Raw genomic sequence first — 22,584 nt, forward strand, 5'->3', positions numbered from 1 at the left:
TCTCAAAAACAACAACAAAAACCCCCAAATGCCAGGCTTTCCTACTCCACCCCCCACGACTCAGCAGGAGAAACACTCACTCTCCTGAGGATTCCTCCTAAAAACTTTTATCATACTGGCCGGGAGGGCGCGGTGGCTCACGCCTGCAGTTCCAGGACTTTGGGAGGCCGAGGTAGGCGAATCATGAGGTCAGGAGTTCGAGACTGGCCTGGCCAACATGGCGAAATCCCGTCTCTACTAAAAATACAAAAATCAGCCGGGCTTGGTGGCAGGCACTTGTAATCCCAGCTACTCCGGAGGCTGAGGCAGGAGAATCGCTTCAACCCAGGAGATCACGGGTGAGCCGAGATCACGCCACTGCACTGCAGCCTGGGGGACAGAGCAAGACTCCGTCTCAAAAATAAATAAATAAATAAAAATAAAAAAAAATTATACTGAGTTTGGCCTAAATAAGCATATCTTAAAAGGACGCAGAATTAACTGATCCTAAATCCAGTTGCCAGTAGCAAGTCTTTATTTAGCACCCATAGGGTACAGAGCACCATATAAGATGAGGTTTTCAGTGAATCTAACAAATAGGTAGAGAATATAAATGCATATACTTATAGTTAAAAAATAGTTGTTCTGGAAAAAAGACATATAATAGTTGGTGGTTTGCTGAGGAATTAATCAAAGGAAAACTGGAGGTCTTCCACTTTCAGCAGGTTGTAAAGAAGAAGACTGCCAACTAGGGATAGCAGAAGAGAGAAACATTAAAAAGGACAATTTGTATAGTCTTGACAACTATGAAATGAATTGCAGAAGAGTGTGGAGTCTGCAAAACAGGGAAGTGAGCAGACCCTAGCAGCCAATTATTATTATTATTATTTTTTTGCCCTTCACGCAGGAGGATGGAAGAGTATTTCTTGTAGGCCAAAATGAAAGGCCCTAAAGAGACTGACATTAGGGTGTTCCCCAGCAAAATAGCTCAGGTAGGTCATAGAAAAACAAACAGCCCTTTACCACACACTCAGTTTACAGTAAGCTTTTTGGTGTTCCACACTTAAATATGAGTAGACTACCAAGACCATTAACTCTGAGGAAAGCCTGTAATGTGAATGAGACCAAAACAAACACATAGGGGAAACCAAGAAACAAACTCTGGAGGACACAGATTATGCAGAAAGAATATAGAGATGCATGCATGTGTATGTATACGTGTGTGCATATACATACATAAACATACAAACATCTTCAAAGAGATAAAATACTGCAACTATGAGCCAAAATAGGATGCTATTAAAAAAATATTCAGAGAAGGGGAGCTCTTAGAAATTAAAAATATGAGACAATATGAGTCTAGAAAAATAAAATGCAACAGATGAACTGGAAGATTAAATTGAGAAATGGTCCTAGGAAAAGGTCTTAGCAAGAAGACAGACCTGAAAGTTAAGAGAAAAGGTAGGAAAATTAGAGATCAAACTCTGGAGGTCTAACATCTGGAAAAGAAAGACAGAAGAGATGGGAAATCATTAGTTTCAGACTGAATGATCCCACCAGGCACCTAATACAAAGGATGAAAATGGACTCTTAACAGGGACAGAACATTGAGACAAAGATAAACCTATAAGCTTCAAGAGAGATAAAAACAGATTATGCAAAAGAGAAGGAACAGAATGGCATTCGATTTCCAGTAGTCACCCTGGAAGCCAGAAGACAGTACATTTTCAGACTCCACAGCAGCAGCACTGAAAGCTAGCAGATGTCTTCAAAACTGGGCATGGAGACCACTAAAGGATTCTATACCTTGCCAACCAAAACAGCAATCAAGTATAAGGGTAAAATAAAGACATTGTCAAACACACAGAGATTCAAAACATTTACTTCTCATTTTTCCTTTTCAAAAGCTATTAGAAGAGCTTTACCAATATGTGGAAGAGTAAACCAAGGAAAAGGAAAATAATGGGATCTAACTGGAAACAGATCTGACATAAGAGACAAAGTGAATCTCTGGGGTACTGATGGAAGATGATAGCTATGAACAGTCCAGACTAAAGCACATTAAGATTTTAGGAGAAATTTCTCCAAGATAAAACTGACAGAATATCTCATATTCCTAAAGGTCAAATGGACTCCACAGGCAGAGCTCAAGGAAATACTGACTGATCCATAATATTCTCTTTTGCACAAAAATAGTTCCTGTACTGATCCAAGTTTTTTTTTTCCCCCCCACTTCATTTTAGTGCATTGCCTGAAATTCCTGCATCTCTACGGTGAATAAATGGATTTCTCAACTTTCCTCTTCTGTAGGTTGCTGGGCTGTTTTGCTCCTTTCCCTAGCTGTCTGGTTTCCCAGTCTGCTTGGCCTTCCCAGTCCCCTTTTCCAATAGATAGATGATTAGGGCCAAGTAACCTATGGTAAAGTGCTTATTCTTTCCCTTTTTTCTGTTAAAAAAAAAAAAAAAAATTTGCAAATCATGCCCAGGAGATAGCAAGGGGCTGTTTCAGATTTCACAGTTCAGAATTGTTTTCGTGCGTGTGTGTGTGAGTGCTGTGTTGTTTTTTGGAGACCGGGTCTTGCTCTATTGCCTAGTCTGGAAGTACTATGGTGAAATCACATCTCATTGCAGCCTTGACCTTCCGAGCTCAAATGATCCTCCCACCTCACTCCTGAGTAGCTGGGACTACAGGCACATGCCATCATGTCAGGCTAATTTTTGCATTTTTTGTAGAGACAGGGTTTTGCCATGTTGCCCAAGCTGGTCTCAAACCCCTAGGCTCAAGTAATACGCCTGCCTCGGCCTCTCAAAGTATTGGGATTACAGGTTTGAGCCACCATGCCTGGCCTTCTTGTGCTTTTTAAGTGAAATTTTTGCCCAGCCCAATTACTTCTGGCCTAAATAAGCCAAGTTTGACTACTTTCTAGGTTTCCTTTTCAATAACTGTATCTCTAACTCTACCTAGAACAAAAATATTCAAGTTCCTCCAGGTTTCTATTCCCTCTTGTCCTATCTTTTTGTATTGAAAGAGTAGAGAAAATCTGTGGAAAAGAAGATTCATTTCAAAGAGTTTGCCAGAATCTTACTTACAGAAGAGGTTCTCCCTCTCTTCACTCACATGGTTGATGGGACAGTGTTTTATGGATCCAGATATTGCTTCTCCAACAAGTGTTAAAATACTTGGGAGTAACATGCATAAAATTAGTTCCTCAGGCGCTGTTGCCCACCTTGTAGCTCATAATGGTAAATGATTTGCCAGGAATTAAAAATCAATTTTGTAGGTAAAAATGTGAAATTTAGCTCTCCGGAGGGGGGGCCATGAACTAAAAGGTAACAGTCACAAAGCAATTAGAAACAGCTGAGTTCTGTTATGACATGTTTCTCTTAATATATAATTTGTAAATAAATTATAAGTTGTACAGTGGTATTTCATGTAAAATATACACTTCTATCCTACTCATGTAAAGTAGCACAGCAGTGAACGAGATACCCTATGTGTATGAAAATGTCCTAATTGTGTTCTTGGAATTTCTAAGTCACACAAATAAAATCTGAAATAAAATATGAACCCCATGACAAAGGAAAACGGAGGGGAATTACCTTGATGGACCTAGACCTTCTTTTGCATGGCTTTAATTTCAGCCTAATAAGCTAATTTCACAAACAGGCGTTAGCTACATATTTATAATATTTTTTTTCTACATTTATTAACCCCACATTGGCAGAAGATTTCCTTCTCAGGCACAGTCCCAGCTTCATAACCATAATCCCATGTTAGCTCTGTTCTTGCTTTCACATACCTAGAAAGCAGAAATTTGAAAAGAATCATAAAATACCCTAAATTAACTACCAATGAACCAAATTATATCAATTTTCATATTAACATTAACAATCCTCAAAAATATGATCTATTCTCTCACCTGACACCCACCAATTAGGAATGACCTTTTATTAAGAATAACCATTTGAGTTTTATTTCAAATCTACTAAAATGTTAAGCAGGAACCTATCAATATGAGGAAGGAAGTATATTTTGCCAACAGTGGGACCCAGTCATGTGTTGAGGTCTGCAGTGTGGAAGTAGCTGGGGAATGGCTCTGAATTAAAAATTATGTAGCACTCTGCATCATTTATCCCGAGTGGAACTGGGTGATACCTGATATCTTCAGTCCTTTCAGGCATTCATTCTAAGTGGGAATAAGAGTTGAAATTTCAGGTGTTCAAAATCTTTTTTTTTTTTTGAGACGGAGTCTCGCTCTGTCACCCAGGCTGGAGTGCAGTGGCCGAATCTCAGCTCACTGCAAGCTCCGCCTCCTGGGTTTACGCCATTCTCCTGCCTCAGCCTCCCGAGTAGCTGGAACTACAGGCGCCTGCCACCTCGCCCGGCTAGTTTTTTGTATTTTTTAGTAGAGACGGGGTTTCACCGGGTTAGCCAGGATGATCTCCATCTCCTGACCTTGTGATCCCCCCGTCTCGGCCTCCCAAAGTGCTGGGATTACAGGCTTGAGCCACCGCACCCGGCCTCAAAATCTTATTGAATAGGAACAGTTTAGGATAATTGAATATTCTACAGTACCAGATATTTGGGGCTATAGTATATATCTTCTTTAAAATATTTTTCTATTGTAATTATCAGTTTTTGAGACAGGGTTCAAACTCTACCTCTTGGACTCAAGTGATCCTCCCACCCCAGCTTCCCGAGTAGCTGGCCACCACACCTGGCGAACTTTTTGTATTTTTTTTTAGTAAAGACAGGGTCTCGGCATGTGGCCCAGGCTGGTTTCAAACTCCTGAGCTCAAGCAATCTCCCCGCCTTGGCCTCCCAAAGTGCTGGGATTACAGGTATGAGCCATGGCACTCAGTCCTCTATTGTTATTTTTAAAGTCACAATTTCCTCAGAATTAAGTAAGCAAAATCAATTTCAAACCTGTTGGTGAAGAATGCCACCAGTGGAAAATTCCTGTTGTGTGTTTCTACAAAAACATTCTGTACCAAGAGATTTGGGCAACAACTATGCTGTTAAATAAAAATAAACACAAAGGTTAGAAATAGCATAAAGTCTGATGCCTTGTGCTTTTGCATTAGAATACCATTCTGTTTTTAATATATCACACTGACTTTGTTCTTTTTTTGTTAATGTATAAAATATCACAGCTGCTGTTAATAGTGGGAACCCATTCAGAAAAGCCCTGTTCTGACACTTTTATATGTTGCTGTTAGAAATGCAAAAATGGGACAAATCCCTATACAATATATCAAAATTTATCATTATTATAAATGCATTTGTCTTTTGATTCTGCAATCTCATATCTAGAATTGTATTCCACAGATTCATCTGCATATGTTTCCATGTGTAAAATTATTCATTGAGCATTGTTTTTAATGTTAAAGGTTTGGAAATAACCCAAATATTTGCCTAAAGTGGATTGGTTGAATAAACTTTGGTACACAATAGAATTCTATGTGGCTATAAACAAAAGTGTACAAATAAAAAGAATGAGCAGCTCTGGGTATTAATATGGAAAGATTGCCACGATATACTTTTTTTTTTTTTTTGAGACGGAGTCTCACTCTGTCGCCCAGGCTGGAGTGCAGCGGCATGATCTTGGCTCACTGCAACCTCCACCTCCCGGGTTCAAGTGATTCTCATGCCTCAGCCTCCCAAGTAGCTGGGATTATAGGCATGTGCCACAACATCTGGCTAACTTTTTTTTTTTTTTTTTTTTGTATTTTTAGCAGTGACAGGGTTTCACTATGTTGGCCAGGCTGGTCTTGAACTTCCGACCTCAAGTGATCCACCTGCCTCAGCTTTCCAAAGTGCTGGGATTACAGGCATGAGCCACCACACCTGGCCCAATATACTGTTAATCTGAAAAACAAAGTATAGAACAGTGAATATAATATGCTATGTTTTATGGTAAAAAAAAAAAAAGGGGGAGTGGGGGGCAGGAGAAATAAGGCCAGGTGCGGTGGCTCACACCTGTAATCCCAGCACTTTGGGAGGCCAAAGCGGGCAGATCACTTGAGGTCAGGAGTTTGAGACCAGCCTGGCCAACATGGTGAAACTGTATCTCTACTAAAAATACAAAAGTTAGCCAGGCATGGTGGTGCACACCTGTAATCTCAGCTACTCAGGAGGCTGATGGGGAGAATCGCTTGAACCCAGGAGGCAGAGATTGCAGTGAGCCGAGATCGTACCACCATACTCCAGCCCTGCGAAAGAGCGAGACTCAGTCTCAAAAAAAAAAAAGAATAAAAATGATGACCTAAAGAGAGAAGGTGGAGTGGGGGCATGGGAATGGGAGCACAGTACTTCTCAAGGTATGGCTTTTGTTTTTTCTTTTTTTTAACAAAAAGTTTTCACAAAGTAAGTTTAACATGAAGATGTACAGAACCTAATGTTTACTTCACTGTAACAAGCCTTTTGGAGAGGAGATATTGTAAGTAACGAGTTTCGCTGCTGAAGACAGCCATTATGTAGCTTCGTTTCAAGGCTTCTAGAAAGATGATACCATTTACTCATATTAGCACTGTTCCAGTATTGCTCTGTTGCCCACTAGCTGCCAGCTCCACACATTCATCATGGGATTCATTAATGCCTGTAATTTCAGCTACTCAGGAGGCTGAAGCATGAGAATCGCTTGAACCCCAGAAGTGGAGGTTGCAGTGAGCCAAGATTGTGCCACTGGTGACACAGTGAGACTCCATCTCAAAACAAACAAACCAACCCCCAAAAACAGTATATTGTGGCAATCTTTCCATATTAATACACCATTAAATCCCTGCAGTATTCTTTGGACATATCTGCCACCATTTAATTTCACTGATAACTTCCTATCCATACATTTTTTTCAACTCAGGTAAATGAGCTTATTTAAATCTGATATATTTAAATACTTTTCTTATACACCATTTCTTACAGTTTTTAAAAAGCAAATGTTTACTATGTGCTGGCACTGTTCTAAGCAGTTTATTATAATTCATTAGATTCTCATAACATCCTGAGACAGTTATCATTTGTCCCCATATTACAGAGGTAGAAAATGATGTATCAGAGGTCAAGTAAAACATCCAACAGTATACAAGTGGAGGACTGGAATTCTAACCAGATGGTCTGACTTTAGAGTCTGTTTATCTTATTTTCCTCATAATTATGTTAAGTAGCATAGAAAAACAGTTGTTCAGAAATAGGAATCTCAGCCCTTATACTCACATTAAGGAAGCGGCCGACATTTCCTTCTTTTGTGGCATCCAATAAAAACACATTCCCTTTGTTGAACTTTGTTAGAGAATCAGATGAAGTGTTCTTGGTTTCACTTAGCAATTCTTCATCACAAAAGACCTGCTGTTTTTGACATGCTGTAGATCGTCCCTCTTGGGGTTTCTGTATTTGAACCTCAACTGCCTTTTTAATATTCTGATTATCCAATGTGGTCGCCTGGTTACATCTGCTCCTTGGTGGAGTTTCTTCTCTACATTTAGTTATATCTATCACATCTGATTCAGTCAGGAGATTATCTTCAAAATCATCAACATGGTTTGAACTTGAGTCCTCTAATAGATATTTTGGAAGGAAACATTAGGAAATATACTTGCTGAGCAATAGTGCTGAAATTAACAACACTAATTAGATGCTAGGTGCTTTAATTATCAATCCTTACAATGTGTTAGGCAGGTAGTATTAATTATATAAAGGAAACTTTGAGTCTCTGAGGGATTAAGGAATTCATCTGACCCACAATAATGAGAACTGGGGTAACAAACCCAGAAATGTTTGAATCCCAAAGTCTGCCTTCTCTCTACTACGTAAAAATGCCTTTTTATGAATCTACATCTTGCTTCTTCATTACTATATTTAATCTCTACTCTCAATAAAAACTGACTTTCTTCTCTTTAATTCTGGAATCTGCACTTAAGTATATTCTAAACAAATGTAACAGAGTGGGTGTTTTGGAGGCACTCCAGGCCTTTACGCTGCCAATAAAAGGTCTAACTCTGACAGAGTCACCTTCCACAAGTCCCGGCAGTGACAACTGTATTGCTAGGGGTTTTGCACATATTAGTGTTTGGTGTTTTACTAGATGACCATTCAATAATTACACTTTTGTAAACAATAATCCTTTAAAAGCAGATGTACTGCTTAATTGTTTTTCTTATCCAATAAGGAAAATAGTTTTTTGAAAGTATTCAAAAGTATGAATATGGCTGGGCTTGGTGGCTCACGCCTGTAATCCCAGCACTTTGGGAGGCCAAGGCAGGAGGATGCTTGAGGCCAAGAATTCAAGACCAGCCTGGGCAACAAAGTGAGACCCCATCTCTACAAAAAAATTAAAAAAAAAAAGAAATTAGCCAACAAGGGGGTGTGTGACTGTAGTTCTGGTTGCTCAGGAGACTGAGGTGGGAGGACTGTTTGAGCCCAGGAACTGGAAGGTACAGGGAGCTATGATCCCACCACTGCACTCCAGCTTGGGTGACAGAACGAGTCGCTGTCTCTCTTAAAAAAAAAAAAAAAGGTATGAATGTATGTCAGATGGAGTAAGTATAAATTACTTATTTTAAAAGAGCCACAAAGCTACTTGGACCACCTAATTCAATGGCACAAAGATATTGTACCTGTTTAAAATTAAGGCTCTTAATTTAATCATCACTGTTGTTGCTGGCTGCTGTTCCTACATGTACTCATATTTTAATCATGGGTTACATGTAAGCCATAATACAACTCTGGATTTTTTTATACAAAAAGTACATAGCTGTTGACTTTTAGAGTACCCACTATATATATTGTAGTACTCAATGAAAAGGGCAAAAGAACCAAAAGCAACGGTATGCATTGTGGCTCACATGCATGATAAAATAAATATAATACACAAAATCCCCTTTCTCGATAAACCTTTTCTATCAAGGAACTGCCATGTCTCCTCCAATCTCCATCCTTTAATATTAGGTGGAGAGCTGGGGTTGCAGGGGAGAAGAGGCAGCAGTGGCTCACCAATTCTTCACAAATGGACATGTCTCAGCAATGTCTCCTTGTGAAGGACACAGTGAAATGCAAAAGTACCAAAAATAAGGTTTGTTCAGTTATAATATTAACTACGGCAAGGACTAGCAACTCTGAAACACAAGGACTCAGGGTGGCAATATTTTAGCCTTTTGCCAGAGTCATGCTGAGTATGCTCTGTGGCAGTATTGGCTAGGCAACTGCAGGAGAGTGATGTGTGTTTATTTTTAAAGCCATCTACAAAGAGTTTGAAAGTGGCTGCTTTGCACGATGGTTCCAAAGCCATGGACAACACCTGTACACCACAGAGAGTCACAGTTGTCCGGCTCACCCCTCTTGCCATGCATCAAGTCACTACTGGTAATTAGACCAGAGACCAGCAAAGTTCTTCTGTAGAAGGCAAAATAGCAAATATTTTAGGCTTTGCTGGCCATGTGGTTTCTATTGTGATTATTCAACTCTTGTTGTAATGTTGAAGCAGACAATATGTAATGCAAACTGGCTGTATTCCAATAAAACTTACATTTTATTTTTTTTGGGACAGGGTCTTGCTCTATCGCCCAGGCTGCAGTGCAGTGGCACAATCATAGTTCACTGTAACCTCAAAGTACTGACCTCAACAATCCTCCCACCTCAGCCCCCTGAGTAGCTAAGACCACAGGTGTGCACCACCACACCTGGCTATTTCTTTGTTGTTGCTGAGACAAGATCTTGCTACATTGCCCAGACTCATGGCCTCAAGCAGCCCTCCTCCTGCCTTGGCCTCCCAAAGTGCTGAGATTACAGGCGTGAGCTACTGCACCTGGCCAAAACTTTATTTCTGGACACTAAAATTGTAATTTCATATAATTTTCAAGTGTCAAAATATTATTGCCTTCTGATTTTTTTCAACTATTTAAAAATGTAAAAATCATTCTTAGCTCACATGCCATACTGAACAGGTAGAGGGCCAGATTTGGCTCACAAACAATAGTTTGCTGATGTCTTATGTAGACAAGTTGTAACCTTTCTGACAAATGCAGCATGTTTATTATGGAATCTAAGAAAATGAGCTACAGGTATTGAGCAAGAGACAGAGAAACAGGCAGAAAAGGTAGGCATTCACAGAAGAAACAAAGCCTACTTTGTGCTCCCTTGGTTTTAGAGTTCAGATGCTCTCGGGGTGGTTTAAATCCATCATTATCTTCTGGAGTGACAGACTCCGAGGAAACAAATTCCTTAAAAAAACAAGGAAGATGTCTTTACTTTCCAGGTCAGGCAAAAGTATTTAGCAGTTAGGCCTCTTTTATCAAGTGTCAATCATCATAGGCCATATGTACTAGATTCGTTTTGAAAGCCTCAAAGCTGATATCATAAGGAGTCTTTAGACTAATGGAGGCAAAATGTGTCATCCCCTTTGACTGTGTTCTACTTCTAGGTGCTTTATTAAGCCACAGTTATAAAGACTGTCAAGAAATTCTTTGGGAATGAAAATCTTAATGCATCTGTCTGTATCCCTCAATTCTAATCATCCTCAGTACTGAGAAAGTGTTATTACTAGATTATAAATTTGGCTTCAACTGTAAGTTGTGTAAAGATGAAAAACACTCATTGGCTACTCTCTACCTCAAAGAAAGGTTAACGAATTTGATAGTGCTTACACATTGTAGACACTGCAGTCACTTTAAGTAGTAATGATAACTTTAAAAGCTCAGCACAATGCTTGACAACCAACTAAGTGTTCAATACACATTGACCATATAATTATTATGAAAGTTCTCAGTATGTGAATGGTCAACATGTATTGAGCAGTTAGTTGGATGCCAAGCATTATGCTAAGCAAGTTGCTGATGTTTATCTCATTTAATCCTCCTAACTCGGAAACATATACTATTATCTTTTAAAGATAAAAGAAATGTATGTATGGAGATACCACCCAGCTAGCAGGCAGCAGAGCTGGGGGTTAAACCTGGGTCTGTGTGACACCATGGCCAATCTTTTCATAATTCTCTGACCCTGAGGTAGCTACTGTACCATTACCAGGCAGAGGTCAAATATTTGCATAACACCTAGAGAAGAGTTTTTACTTTTCATCAACAAGCCCTAAAGTAAGCTACCATCATGTCTCTCTCTGTTCTCTTTTCTCTTTCTCTGCTTCTATGTTTCAGTCTCTGACTAATCTTAGTTCACAATGCAAAGGGTATCCTCAGAGGCTACAATGTAAAATATTGTTTTCTGGATGATTCTTTCCTAAAATTGCATCTCTTCTTTCTCATACATCTTAAAACCTTTGGCCAGGCACAGTGGCTCATGCCTCTAATCCCAGCAATTTGGGAGGCCAAAGTGGGTGGATCACCTGAGGTCAGGAGTTTGAGACCAGCCTGGCCAACATGATGAAAACCCCGTGTCTACTAAAAATACAAAAAATTAGCTGGACATGGTGGCAGGTGCCTGTAATCTTAGCTACTCGGGAGGCTGAAGCAGGGGAATCGCTTGAACCCAAGAGGCAGAGGTTGCAGTAGGCTGAGATTGCACCATTGCACTCCAGCCTGGGCAACAAGACTAAAACTCCATCTCAAAACAAAACAAAAACCTTGTTCTCCTTCACCTAAATTACTCTGTCCCTTTTCTTATATATCACTATTAACTCCTGAACACTTTAGCTTCTCCCACAAATTCTCAGAATGGGATACCTATCGATCTCAGTGGAGCACACTGTCAGATCATGACCAGCATTCTCCTCATACAGCCAAGCTGGAAACACACCAACTGCCGTGGACGATACTAAGTAAATAGAACATGGTCCTAGCATTTCCACAGTCTACCATTTCAAAACAATAAAAGAAATTCTACACACTATAAAGTAACACAAACATTTTGAGCTAAGTAAAGGATAGAAAGGCAATAGTTTATATCTCAGAAGGGCCCCATCAGCTGGGTGCGGTGGCTCACGCTTATAATCCCAGAACTTTGGGAGGCTGAGGCACGACAACTGCTAGAGCTCAGGAGTTGGAGACCAGCCTGGGCAATATCGTGAGACTCCATCTCTACTAAATAAGAGCCGGGCATGGTGCTGTGCACATGTAGTCCCAGCTATTTGGGAGACTGAGGGAGGAGGATTACTCGAGCCCAGGAGATTGTGGCTGCAGTGAGTTGTGACTGTGCCACTACACTCCAGCCTGGGTGACAGAGTGAGACTCTACGTTAAAAAAAAAAAAAAAAAAAAAAAATTAAAAAAGAAAAGAAGGGTCCCATCTACATTTTGCAGTTTTTACCATTTTTTTCCCATTGTGTTGAAAAATGGCTGTCTTGGATTCAGGATCTCCAATAACTGAATGATACCGAATTCTTGAAGTATTATCATATTTCGTTTCCCTAAAAAGGAAAAAAAAAATTATTCTGTATCACTAAAAATTCTTTTCATTCTCTTTATTGAAGTATAGATAATATCCATTATTACAGAAATATCCTTAATTATTAGAAATTAACCTAAGTAAGAACATGTATGTTTACTCCTTTCCCCAGAGAAAGTAAATATAATCATACTTTAAATAATTTTTGAAGTACATTTAAAAAAGGAAGAGAACCTATGAAAACTTTTCAGATAAAATGATAGAAAATTTTAAAAAACAGCAAAACTTATGACATCCATAAAAAACCTGACTGAAGTCATATAAGGTAAAATTCCAGAACTGGAACACTGAGGATAGTACACTGGCTACATTTTTAAATGTCCTGGATTTCTCAAAGTGTTAGACTTAACAACTTTGAAGCAAAATGATAAATACAAATGAGGAGAAAAGAAAGAAAGAGGGGAAGCAAAATGAACCAATTGATTGATAATTTAGATTTACTCTGAGTTCTTCAGCTGTTACTTACATAGTAAGCTCCTTGGGATTATTACTGAACTTTGGTGGACATTTCTCAATTTTAGCAGTTCTAGGATGTGTTTCCAATCCTAATGGGAGAACTTCAACTTCACAATCTGAACACGCAACTTCTAATTTCCTCTTTTTTGAAAATATATTTTTCATAGTATTCTCATCTTTCCCATTTTTATCAATACCATTAGATTTTTCAGTGTTAGCTCTGCTTAGTAATCTTCCTAAAAGGAAAATGTTAAAGAGTTTGAACAACACAGAAGATAATTGCTAACAATAAATAGACATCTGTATTTCGACTCCATGACTAAAGAACCCATACGTTTTACAATGAAGATAAACACATTAACTCATCCTACAAAACTGTTGCAAGACAAAGACCAATGTGATATTTCTTATCTTCTAGTATATGAAAAAACAGGGTATCTAAAAAAACCATCTGTCTGTTTTGGTAAAATACAAAAGCGAAGAGATTTAGCTACAATGATCCAAAACAAAGATATGGATCAGAAAATACCCTAGAAAATTAGAGATGACCTCTAGTCATAAAATTGTGGCTTTTATGTCTAGTTAAAAAGGCTTTATCATCTGAAACTTACAATTTTTAACAAAAGTACCTGTTTAAATATGTGGTGATATGTTCCTAGTGTTGTCATATTAAGTTCTGCATAACACTAAAATCTTAAAGTTTATGCATTTTCTTTCAAGGGATTCAATATTAAAATTGCCAAGTCCAAATTAATAGCAGGATATTCTTACCCATCATTAGGTCAGAGACATATCTTAGGTATATTTTCTAGTAACAACGATAAAACCAATGATACTTCCTGGACACTGCTTGGCATTTTACAGGTAGCTTTCATCCAACAGTTATTTTGAGAAGTATGAGAGATGAATGTCTAGGCAGGCTGTGTAGAATGTGGATCTGTAAGTGGGGAGTGGCAGGGATCCATATGTGTGACTACTCTGAATTCAGATAACTCTGCAAGTTTTTTCTTGCCCTCCCTGATGTGAACCTGACATTTTTTTTCTTTTCTTTTTTAAGCACTTGGTCATGTAAACAGATAAACCTGATTTTTTCCGATGAGTAATTTTCAGAACCTGGTTGTTCTGTTCCCTGCTGCCTAGCTGCTAGAACTAAGTCAAGGACAATTCCTTTAGACTGGCTCTAAAGCCGTGTTTCCCAAACTTTCTCACATAAGGATGTGCACAGAAAATAAGGGGTTTCGCCTGACATGCTGGAGGTAAATGTGTAAGACTACCGAAGACTGATGTGTTTGGTCCTGGGGACTGTGGCCCTAAAGAATCAGTAATTGCATGACTGTAACACACTGCTCAGGAAGTTTTGCTCTGCGGCATGGACAACTCTCTGCAGTCCCCAAAATAGAGTGAGTTGCCTAAAGTCACTGACTGAATTATAACATGCAGATATTACATAATTAACTTGTTAAATTCTAATAATAGCTCAAAACATTGAATAAGAAAGTTTTTGACTGGTAATCTTTACCTTGGCAAGCTAGTCATCTAGTTTTTTTACTTTTAAAAAGTTTTCTTCCCTTACCCCAAAGTACCTGTAGCCATGCGGACAAAACAAATGTGCCTTGGACATAACAAGCCCTCACACAAAAACCAGTGTCATCTCTGAACCTTTCTTTTCTTGGAGAAAGTACCTCCTAAGCATCTCATCTTTTTAGTGCTCAAGTTCCCAGTTCATCTCCCTTTCTCTGATGTTCGTTTTAGATACTGTTACTCTTTACCTTGTTGTAAGCTCTCAACGGCCCTGGCTAGGAAAATGGATATTCAGAAAAGAGGATCCTACCCTAGAATAATTTTAAAATAAACCTTTGCTTTACCTGAATAAATGCAAACAAACGTCCCTCTGTCAATGTCATCTAGGCAGCGTACACCCCATCCCTTCTGCTCAGTTTTGAACACCTGTAGCCTCACTTGAGGACCATGTTGGACAACACGGTTTTGACACAACTGTCGATTACATTTGCACAACAGGCTGCATTCATAAATGCTGTCAACAAAATATGCAAAAGAGAAAAACAGACACCTCATAAAGCAAAAAGCAGTTTATTGCCACTTCACTGGCACTGACAACTACTGAGGGAAGCAGGCTAAATGTGAAAGCTCTTAGAGATAGGGTGCCTGGGTTCCCATCACAGCTTCCACATTTACTAGCTGTATTATCTTGGATGAGTTATTTAACTTCTCTGTGCTTTATCTTTGCATTTTTAAAATGGAGATTATATGACAGTACCTCCCTTATAGAGCTGCTTTGTGAAGATAAAGTGAGTCAGTACCTTGAAAGGTTGAAAATTCCCAATTCTCAAATGAGTTCTAAACAGCGTATTTTTAAATGGAGAAATGGCTGCCCAAAGTAGGCTGATCCTACAGGGGTAAGAGCCAGTCTCAAAGCAGATGAGTGTTCGAGTACACTTCGCATGATGTATGTGTGGTCTCTGACTACCATTTCCATGAACAATATACAGGATTTTTATTCCTTAATAATTTAGACTTTTGGTATTGGAACCAAATTAAACTAGATATAACATCTATATGATTTTAGACCACAATAAAAGGTACCCACCTTCAAAGATATACACACCCTGCAACAAATCCTCAAGGTACCTTACCCAGTAGGAATCTGTCTCTGTAGTCTTTTATATTTATATCCAGTGGTTATTTTGTCACTTGACAAGGGGGAAGTTTTGGCATTCCTTGCTGTCAATTGAAGACATGCACATTTTGTTCTAAAAGGAAGGCAGTGGTTGGAGAAAGAATGAAAAAGCACCAAGTTAAGTCAAGAGACTGTCTTGATAAAAGTGTAAATGATGTAATAAAAGATGCAATAGCATTTAGAATAGTTTGGCTCATGAACACTATGAGCTTTTTCCCTACACAGATCTCTTTGAAAGACAATACCTCCCAAAAGTTTATAAATAATTGTAAACTGCACTGCATCTCTATTTGCTCATAAAATACTTAACTATATGAGTTTAGCTTTTAAAAATCAATTCCTTTAATTTCACTGTTCAGCACAGAAGTTTGTTTGTGAGAATTCTGCTAGTTCTGCTCTTTTACAATGGATAAACTTAAATATGTCAAATTTGTAAGGATGTAGTTTTGCAGATGTCTTAAGTTCTCTCTCACTCCAGTGACACAGAAACAGACTGGGGAGATTGACGCTATTATTGAATCCTTTTTTTCATACTGTTGCGAGGCAGGAAGCTTGCAACCATAAAACTTTATGTACTTTCCCCTCTATTCAGATGATTAACTAATTTGATAGGGAACCATAATTTGATACAAAGTAAGGAACTTGGGGACTCTAGCTGTATAACTAGGTAAGTGACTGCTGGTGAGCTGGTTAAAAATCTCTGGATCTTAGTTTCCTTTGCTGAACAAGTGACTTTAAGGTCTTTTCCTCTATGATTCTCTTCTGTATTTTCTCTATTAATTCATACACATCAGAATGGTGGCTGCTTGTTTGCAAGAGAAAAGAACAATGACAACAATCAACAAATTCATTAATTTGGATTCTGTTTACAAATATGAAAATCTGTAATTGTTTTCTCCCATGTGATTTTGTGTGCAAAGTTTAAAAAGTACAGAAAAATACAGTTCAGAAAAATACAGATAATAAACATCCATATTTTCACCATCCAGAATTAGTTGTCAGCATTTTATCTAGTTCTTTTCCCTGTATATATAATTTAAAATATACACACCACATATACACCACATATGCATGGTCTTCTTAAAAAAAGTTAAAAAGTAAAACATTACAGATATAACTAAACTCTCAAGAGATTTAGTGTGGCATCCTTTATGCTTTTATATACACATGTATCTACAAACAATACATTGTGTGTTTTTCATTACAAAAAAATTTACTATAGGTATTATTCTATAACTTGCTTTTTTTTTGTTCAGTATAATGTTTTTGAGACCCATCCATGCTATATACAAATCTAGTTAATTCCTTTTAACTTTTCTACAGGATTAGGTATTGCTCACTTCATATACAATTAAGTTAATAGTTTTTCTTTTCTTTTTGGAGAAGGAGTCTCACTCTGTTGCCCAGGCTGGAGTGCAGTGGCGCAATCTCGGCTCACGGCTCACAGCCTTGACCTCCCTGGACTCAGGTGATCCTCCCACCTCAGACTCTTGAGTAGCTGGGACTACAAGTGCGTCCCACCATGCTGGGCTAACTTTTGTATTTTTGTAGAGATGGGGTTTCGCTAGGTTGCCCAGGCTGGTCTCGAACTCCTGGGCTCAAATGATGTTCCCACCTTAGTTTCCCAAAGAGCTAGGATTACAGGTATGAGCCACTGTGCCCAGCCTCTTGGGACAGTTTAATTATACCTGTTTTAAAATCCCTTTCAATTAGATTCAACATTTATCTCTGATTCCTCAGGTGTGAATTCTCTCTTCTTGTCGGGATTCATGCTGCCTTCGTGGTCCTAAACATCGTTGCGTGGGTGCTTTAAATGTTTGTTTGAAATCATACCTTCTGTGGGGTTTAGTCCTTTGTGCTGCTCTACGTTGGGTGCCTTCTCTAACGCTTTGGCTCTGACCCTATTGGTTTTACAGCTGTTAACAAGGTTTTCATTAATACAGTTCCAGGCCCTGTGAGATATTGGCCTAGTTCCCAGTCTTGTGCAGGTAGGTACCTGTTTCTATTCCTTTGGAGAGCCAAGTCCCCAGATGAGGTAGTTGGGTTACATTTAGAGGTAATCTTTACAAAATAAAATACATATTTTTAAACAGAATAAAACAGTGCAGTGAGAGGTTTTCTCTATGAGAGGCCTCAAGGAACTGAGCCAAACTGAGGTAACAGTAGATATAGCTCTCATTTTACACTCCAATTAACTGAGAGGATGGTGAAAACTATTATTATGCTATTTAAATTATTTATCATTCTCTTATTCGTTTTTTGCCAAGTATGGGTAGCTAAATTTGCATTAAATGTACATATAATGCAACACCACTCTATATTTGTATTCCTACAAATGTATGTGTACTACACACCCTTAAAATGGTTTTCAAAGTCTTAATATATTAGAACATGTTTTCATTTTTTAATGGGATATTAATACTACACTACGATCAAGAAAACACTAGTTATAAGCATCACATTAGCCAGCAAATGATTTTTAAAAGTAAAATGCAACATACAACCCAATGGTTAAGAACATGGGTTCAAATCCTGTCTCTACAATTTGTTCTATGATCTCTCCAAACTGACTTCTCTGAGGCTTAACTTCCTCATGTATAACACTGAGATATTATCTACCTCATGGGTTTTTGTGAAGATTAAGAGAATGAATGTAAAGTACTTGTCACAGTGTCTGGCACTGTTAAATATCATTTGTTGTAATGCTATTGATGATCTCTTAATGTATTAGTACTAGATTAAAGGAAATATGCATCCTTGGAAGAAATAAGTTTCAAATTACCATATTTGGCAAATAATTAGAGGTTTTTTTCCCTACTGCTAGTGAGAGCTCATTTTCCCATTGTAGACTTTTTTTTTTTCTTTCTGGAGACAGGGTCTTGCTTTGTTGTCCAGGCCTCTGATACAGTGTGTGATCACAGCTCACTGCATCCTTGACCTCCTGGGCTCAAGCAGACCTCCTACCCCAGCCTCCAGAGTAGTTGGACTATAGGTGCACACCACCATACCTAGCGAATTTTTAAATTTTTTTGTAAAGATGGGGTTTTGCCATGTTGCCCAGGCTGGTCTCAAACTCCTGTGCTCAAGCTGGCCTCCCACCTTGGTCTCCCAAAGTGCTGGGATTACATGCGTGGGCCACCATGCCCAGTCTTACTGTAGAATCTCGAACAGGTTTTAGATAGACAAATTAATACATAACAAGACTTCTTAACAAGTGTCCTTACATTCAGAAGATTTTTTGAAATGCTATGTTTTTCTACTCACATGTCTATGCAGCCCTCAGAGCAGTCACAGGAATCAGTAAACATGCTGGAAAAGTTGGTTAGATAGTATGTTCGAGGCCACACAGTCTTTCTGTACTTAAACTGTGGGAGCTTTCTACTGTCAATTTCATTACAGAAAGAAATGGGCATTGATTCCACTCCATTGCTAATATCCACATCAGAAACAACTTCTTTTTGCTTTGGGTAATTCCGAGACAACTGAACATAGGTATTGAAAGAAAAGTTATCTGTAAATAAAAAGTTACACTCTGTCTCAAGCAGGTAACGAAAAACTTCCTCCACGTTTCGTAGACTCCTTCCACAAGGGGTTTTATAACTCACATGGAGTGCTGAAGAATGAGAGTTTGTCTTTGCATGTCGTCTTTGGAAGTGACATTTGATTGGCAGCTGCAGAGGGTTTTCTCCCTTCAAGTTCAGTGGCATTTTCATCAGACAAGCACCAGAGCAGTCATGACTTTGGTAAGATAAATTCAAAGATGAGTCTTTTTCTCTAAAGTCTACAACTTTATCTTCAAGAGAGAGAATTTTCTTATTTTCCGTTGTTCTGTTAAAATAAATTATTCATTAGCATCTCAAACTTATAGTTCAATTCATTTTAAAAAAACTATAATTATTTCCTATCTTCTTAGACAATATTAAAATAAGCCAGACTCTAAGATACACATTTTAAGATGTTCTGTAGCCATACAAACATTGTATCTATTTTTAAAACTTTTCTCAGAGATGAGGTCTTGCTATGTTGCCCAGGCTGGAGTGCAGTGGCCCTTCACAGGTGTGATCACAGCACACAGCAGCCTTGAACTCTTGTCCCCAAGTGAGCCTCCTGCCTCAGTTTCCCAAATAGCTGGTACAGGCATGCACCAGGTCTGCCTTATACCTGATTTCAGAATACTCCAGGAAGCTGTGATTACAGCTGTAACTTTCTGTTAGGTATTTCATAGCACCTAGCAAATTTAGAGTTGATTTAGAGCATGCAATCAATAAAGTACTGAAGAAGGTTACTTCTTCAGGCATGCTGGGATCAAGCTCTTTACATGCCAAAAACAAAGGCTGGCTGAAAACTTATTAATTCATCAAGAATTCTTTATACTATTTGCCTTCAACAATAGTACCAACTGAATTCTTTCCATAGTATGTGATCTACCTCGCAATCATATTGATACATCTGAAAAAATGGCAAACTGACAGGAGAAAATGGGGTGGTTATTAATCTAAAAAAAAAGTCAGCAGGGTGTGATGGCTCACAACTGTAATCCCAGCACTTTGAGAGGTCAAGGCAGAAGGAGTGCTTGAGCTCAGGAGCTCAAGATCAGCCTGGGCAACACAGTGAAACCACATCCCTACAAAAAGTAAACAAAATTAGTCAAGTGTGGTGGTGCATGCCTGTAGTGCCAGCTACTTTGGGGGCTGAGGTGGGAGGACTGCTTGGACTCAGGAGGTTGAGGCTACAGTGAACCATGATCACACCATTGCACTCCAGCCTGGATGACAGAGTGAGATCCTGTCTTTAAAAAAAAAAAAAAATCTGTGAAAAGCTTCCATGTGTTTGGAAATCAGGTTTTAAACTTTCACAAATAATCTGAGTATTGTTTTACATAGTATGTTCTATCTTTAGGTGTCTGTTACGTATTATAATACAGGTATTTTAGAGACGGGTTGTATTTGCTGTATGATATGGTTTGGCTGTGTCCCTACCCAAATCTCATCTTGAATTCCCATGTGTTGTGGGAGGGACCTGGTGGGAGGTAACTGAATCATGGGGACAGGTCTTTCCTGTGCTGTTCTCGTGACAGTGAATAAGTCTCATGAGATCTGATGGTAACATAAGCGGGAGTTTCCCTGCACAAGCTCTTTGCCTGTCGCCATCCATGTTAAGATGTGACTTGCTCTTGCTTGCCTTCTGCCATGAGTGTGAGGCCTCTCCAGCCATGTGGAACAGTAAGTCCATTAAACCTCTTTCTTGGCCGGGCGTGGTGGCTCACGCCTGTAATCCCAGCACTTTGGGAGGCCGAGGCGGGCGGATCACAAGGTCAGGAGATCGAGACCACAGTGAAACCCCGTCTCTACTAAAAATACAAAAAATTAGCCAGGCGCGGTGGCGGGCGCCTGTAGTCCCAGCTACACAGGAGGCTGAGGCAGGAGAATGGCGTGAACCCGGGAGGCGGAGCTTGCAGTGAGCCGAGATCGCGCCACTGCACTCCAGCCTGGGCGACAGAGCGAGACTCCCTCTCAAAAAAAAAAAAAAAAAAAAAAAAAAATCTCTTTCTTTTGTAAATTGCCCGGTGTTGGGTATGTCTTTATCAGCAGCGTGAAAACGGACTAATACACTATATAAAGCAGTGCCATCCAAAAAAACTTTCTCCATTGATAGAAATGGTCTATACTTGTGCTGTCCAATATGGTAGTCAGTAGGCGTATGTGGCTACTGAGCACTTTTAAATGTAGCTTGCATGACCAAAGAACTGAATTTTTACATTTTATCTAATTTTGATTAATTCAAATTTAAACAGCCACATGTAGCTAGTGGCTACCACATAGGACGTGCAGATATGGAGCTTCTTCATCCTTTCTCCAAATGTATAGTAATCCTTTGCATAAGTCCACAATTTAATTACCTAGCCTGCAATAATGGACTTTTTTCCACAACATGTAGTATAGGCTAGACCACAATAGTGGACTAGTTAACTTACACAGTTATCTTTTAGAACATATACGGTAAACTTATACAGTGATCTTTTAATAACTAATTTTATTGTAATAATCTTTAAGATTATTTATGAATTTTATTGTATGAATAACAATTTCATACGTGTAAAGATATTGTTGCAGAACATATTCCCAGAAATGGGAGTGTTAGGTCACAAGGCAAATGGATTAGTTATTTCACTAATATTGCCACATTGTTCTCCATTGTGTCAGTTCCTTCAGCAATAAATGAGAATGCCTGTTTTCATAGAGCTTCATCAATCAGGTGGGTCTGGAAGCTTTTGGATTTCAGAGTCTAACAGGTGAAAGGATGTACTATAATTTATTTAGAATTTTTTTTTTTTTTTTGAGAGACAGAGTTTTGCTTTATTGCCCAGGCTGGAGTGCAGTGGCATGACCTCGGCTTCCTGCAACCTCTGCTTCCCAGGTTCAAGCGATTCTCGTGCCTCAGCCTCCCAAGTAGCTGGGATTACAGGTATGTGTCACCAAGTCCAGCTAATTTTTGTATTTTTAGCAGAGATGGGGTTTTACCATGTTGTTCAGGCTGGTCTCAAACTCCTGACCACAAGTGATCTACCCACCTTGGCCTCCCAAAGTGCTGGGATTACAGGTGTGAGCCACCACTCCAGCCCTATAAACCTTTTAATGTTGAAAATGTTTGTTTCCAATTTGTCTCTATGTTACTACTTTAATGAACATCCTCATATATAAATCCTTGACCAAATTCCTGATTATTATTTTGAAATACATTCCTTTAAGAGGAATTACTAGGTCAAGAGGAACATATATTTAAAACACTTTTTATTTATAAAATTTCCAAATATAAACATAAGAGTATACTTTTCTCATAAAAAGAGACTACGATCAGGTGCAGTGGCCCATGCCTGCAATCTCAACATTTTGGGAGGCTGAAGTAGGAGGATCGCTTAAGCCCAGGAGTTCAAGATCAGCCTGGGCAACACAGTGAAACCACGTCCCTACAAAAAGTAAACAAAATTAGCCAGGTGTGATGGCATGTGCCTATAGTCCCAGCTAGTTGGGAGGCTAAGGTGGGAGGATCACTTGAGCCCAG

The 22,584-nt window shown here is 38.9% G+C and overlaps 1 protein-coding gene across 2 annotated transcripts in view; it reads right to left on the bottom strand.

Moving 5' to 3' along the window:
- SETDB2 (SET domain, bifurcated 2) overlaps positions 1 to 22,584 on the bottom strand; it is an 82,920-nt gene that overhangs the window by 27,889 nt on the left and 32,447 nt on the right. The window contains exons 6-14 of one of the 2 annotated variants that reach the window (XM_011988785.1): positions 18,787 to 19,350; positions 15,479 to 15,595; positions 14,690 to 14,859; positions 12,835 to 13,060; positions 12,231 to 12,330; positions 10,100 to 10,193; positions 7,192 to 7,532; positions 4,906 to 4,994; positions 3,696 to 3,778 (exon numbers count right to left, since the gene is read on the bottom strand). In XM_011988785.1, the coding sequence (XP_011844175.1) occupies positions 3,696 to 3,778; positions 4,906 to 4,994; positions 7,192 to 7,532; positions 10,100 to 10,193; positions 12,231 to 12,330; positions 12,835 to 13,060; positions 14,690 to 14,859; positions 15,479 to 15,595; positions 18,787 to 19,350 (1,784 nt within the window). Of the gene's footprint in view, positions 1 to 491; positions 3,779 to 4,905; positions 4,995 to 7,191; positions 7,533 to 10,099; positions 10,194 to 12,230; positions 12,331 to 12,834; positions 13,061 to 14,689; positions 14,860 to 15,478; positions 15,596 to 18,786; positions 19,351 to 22,584 lie in introns of those variants that run through there. The other variant, XM_011988786.1, reaches the window with a different exon arrangement.

The sequence above is a fragment of the Mandrillus leucophaeus genome, unplaced genomic scaffold, assembly GCF_000951045.1.
Source record: "Mandrillus leucophaeus isolate KB7577 unplaced genomic scaffold, Mleu.le_1.0 Scaffold338, whole genome shotgun sequence".
In the NCBI taxonomy this organism is placed as follows: domain Eukaryota; kingdom Metazoa; phylum Chordata; class Mammalia; order Primates; family Cercopithecidae; genus Mandrillus; species Mandrillus leucophaeus.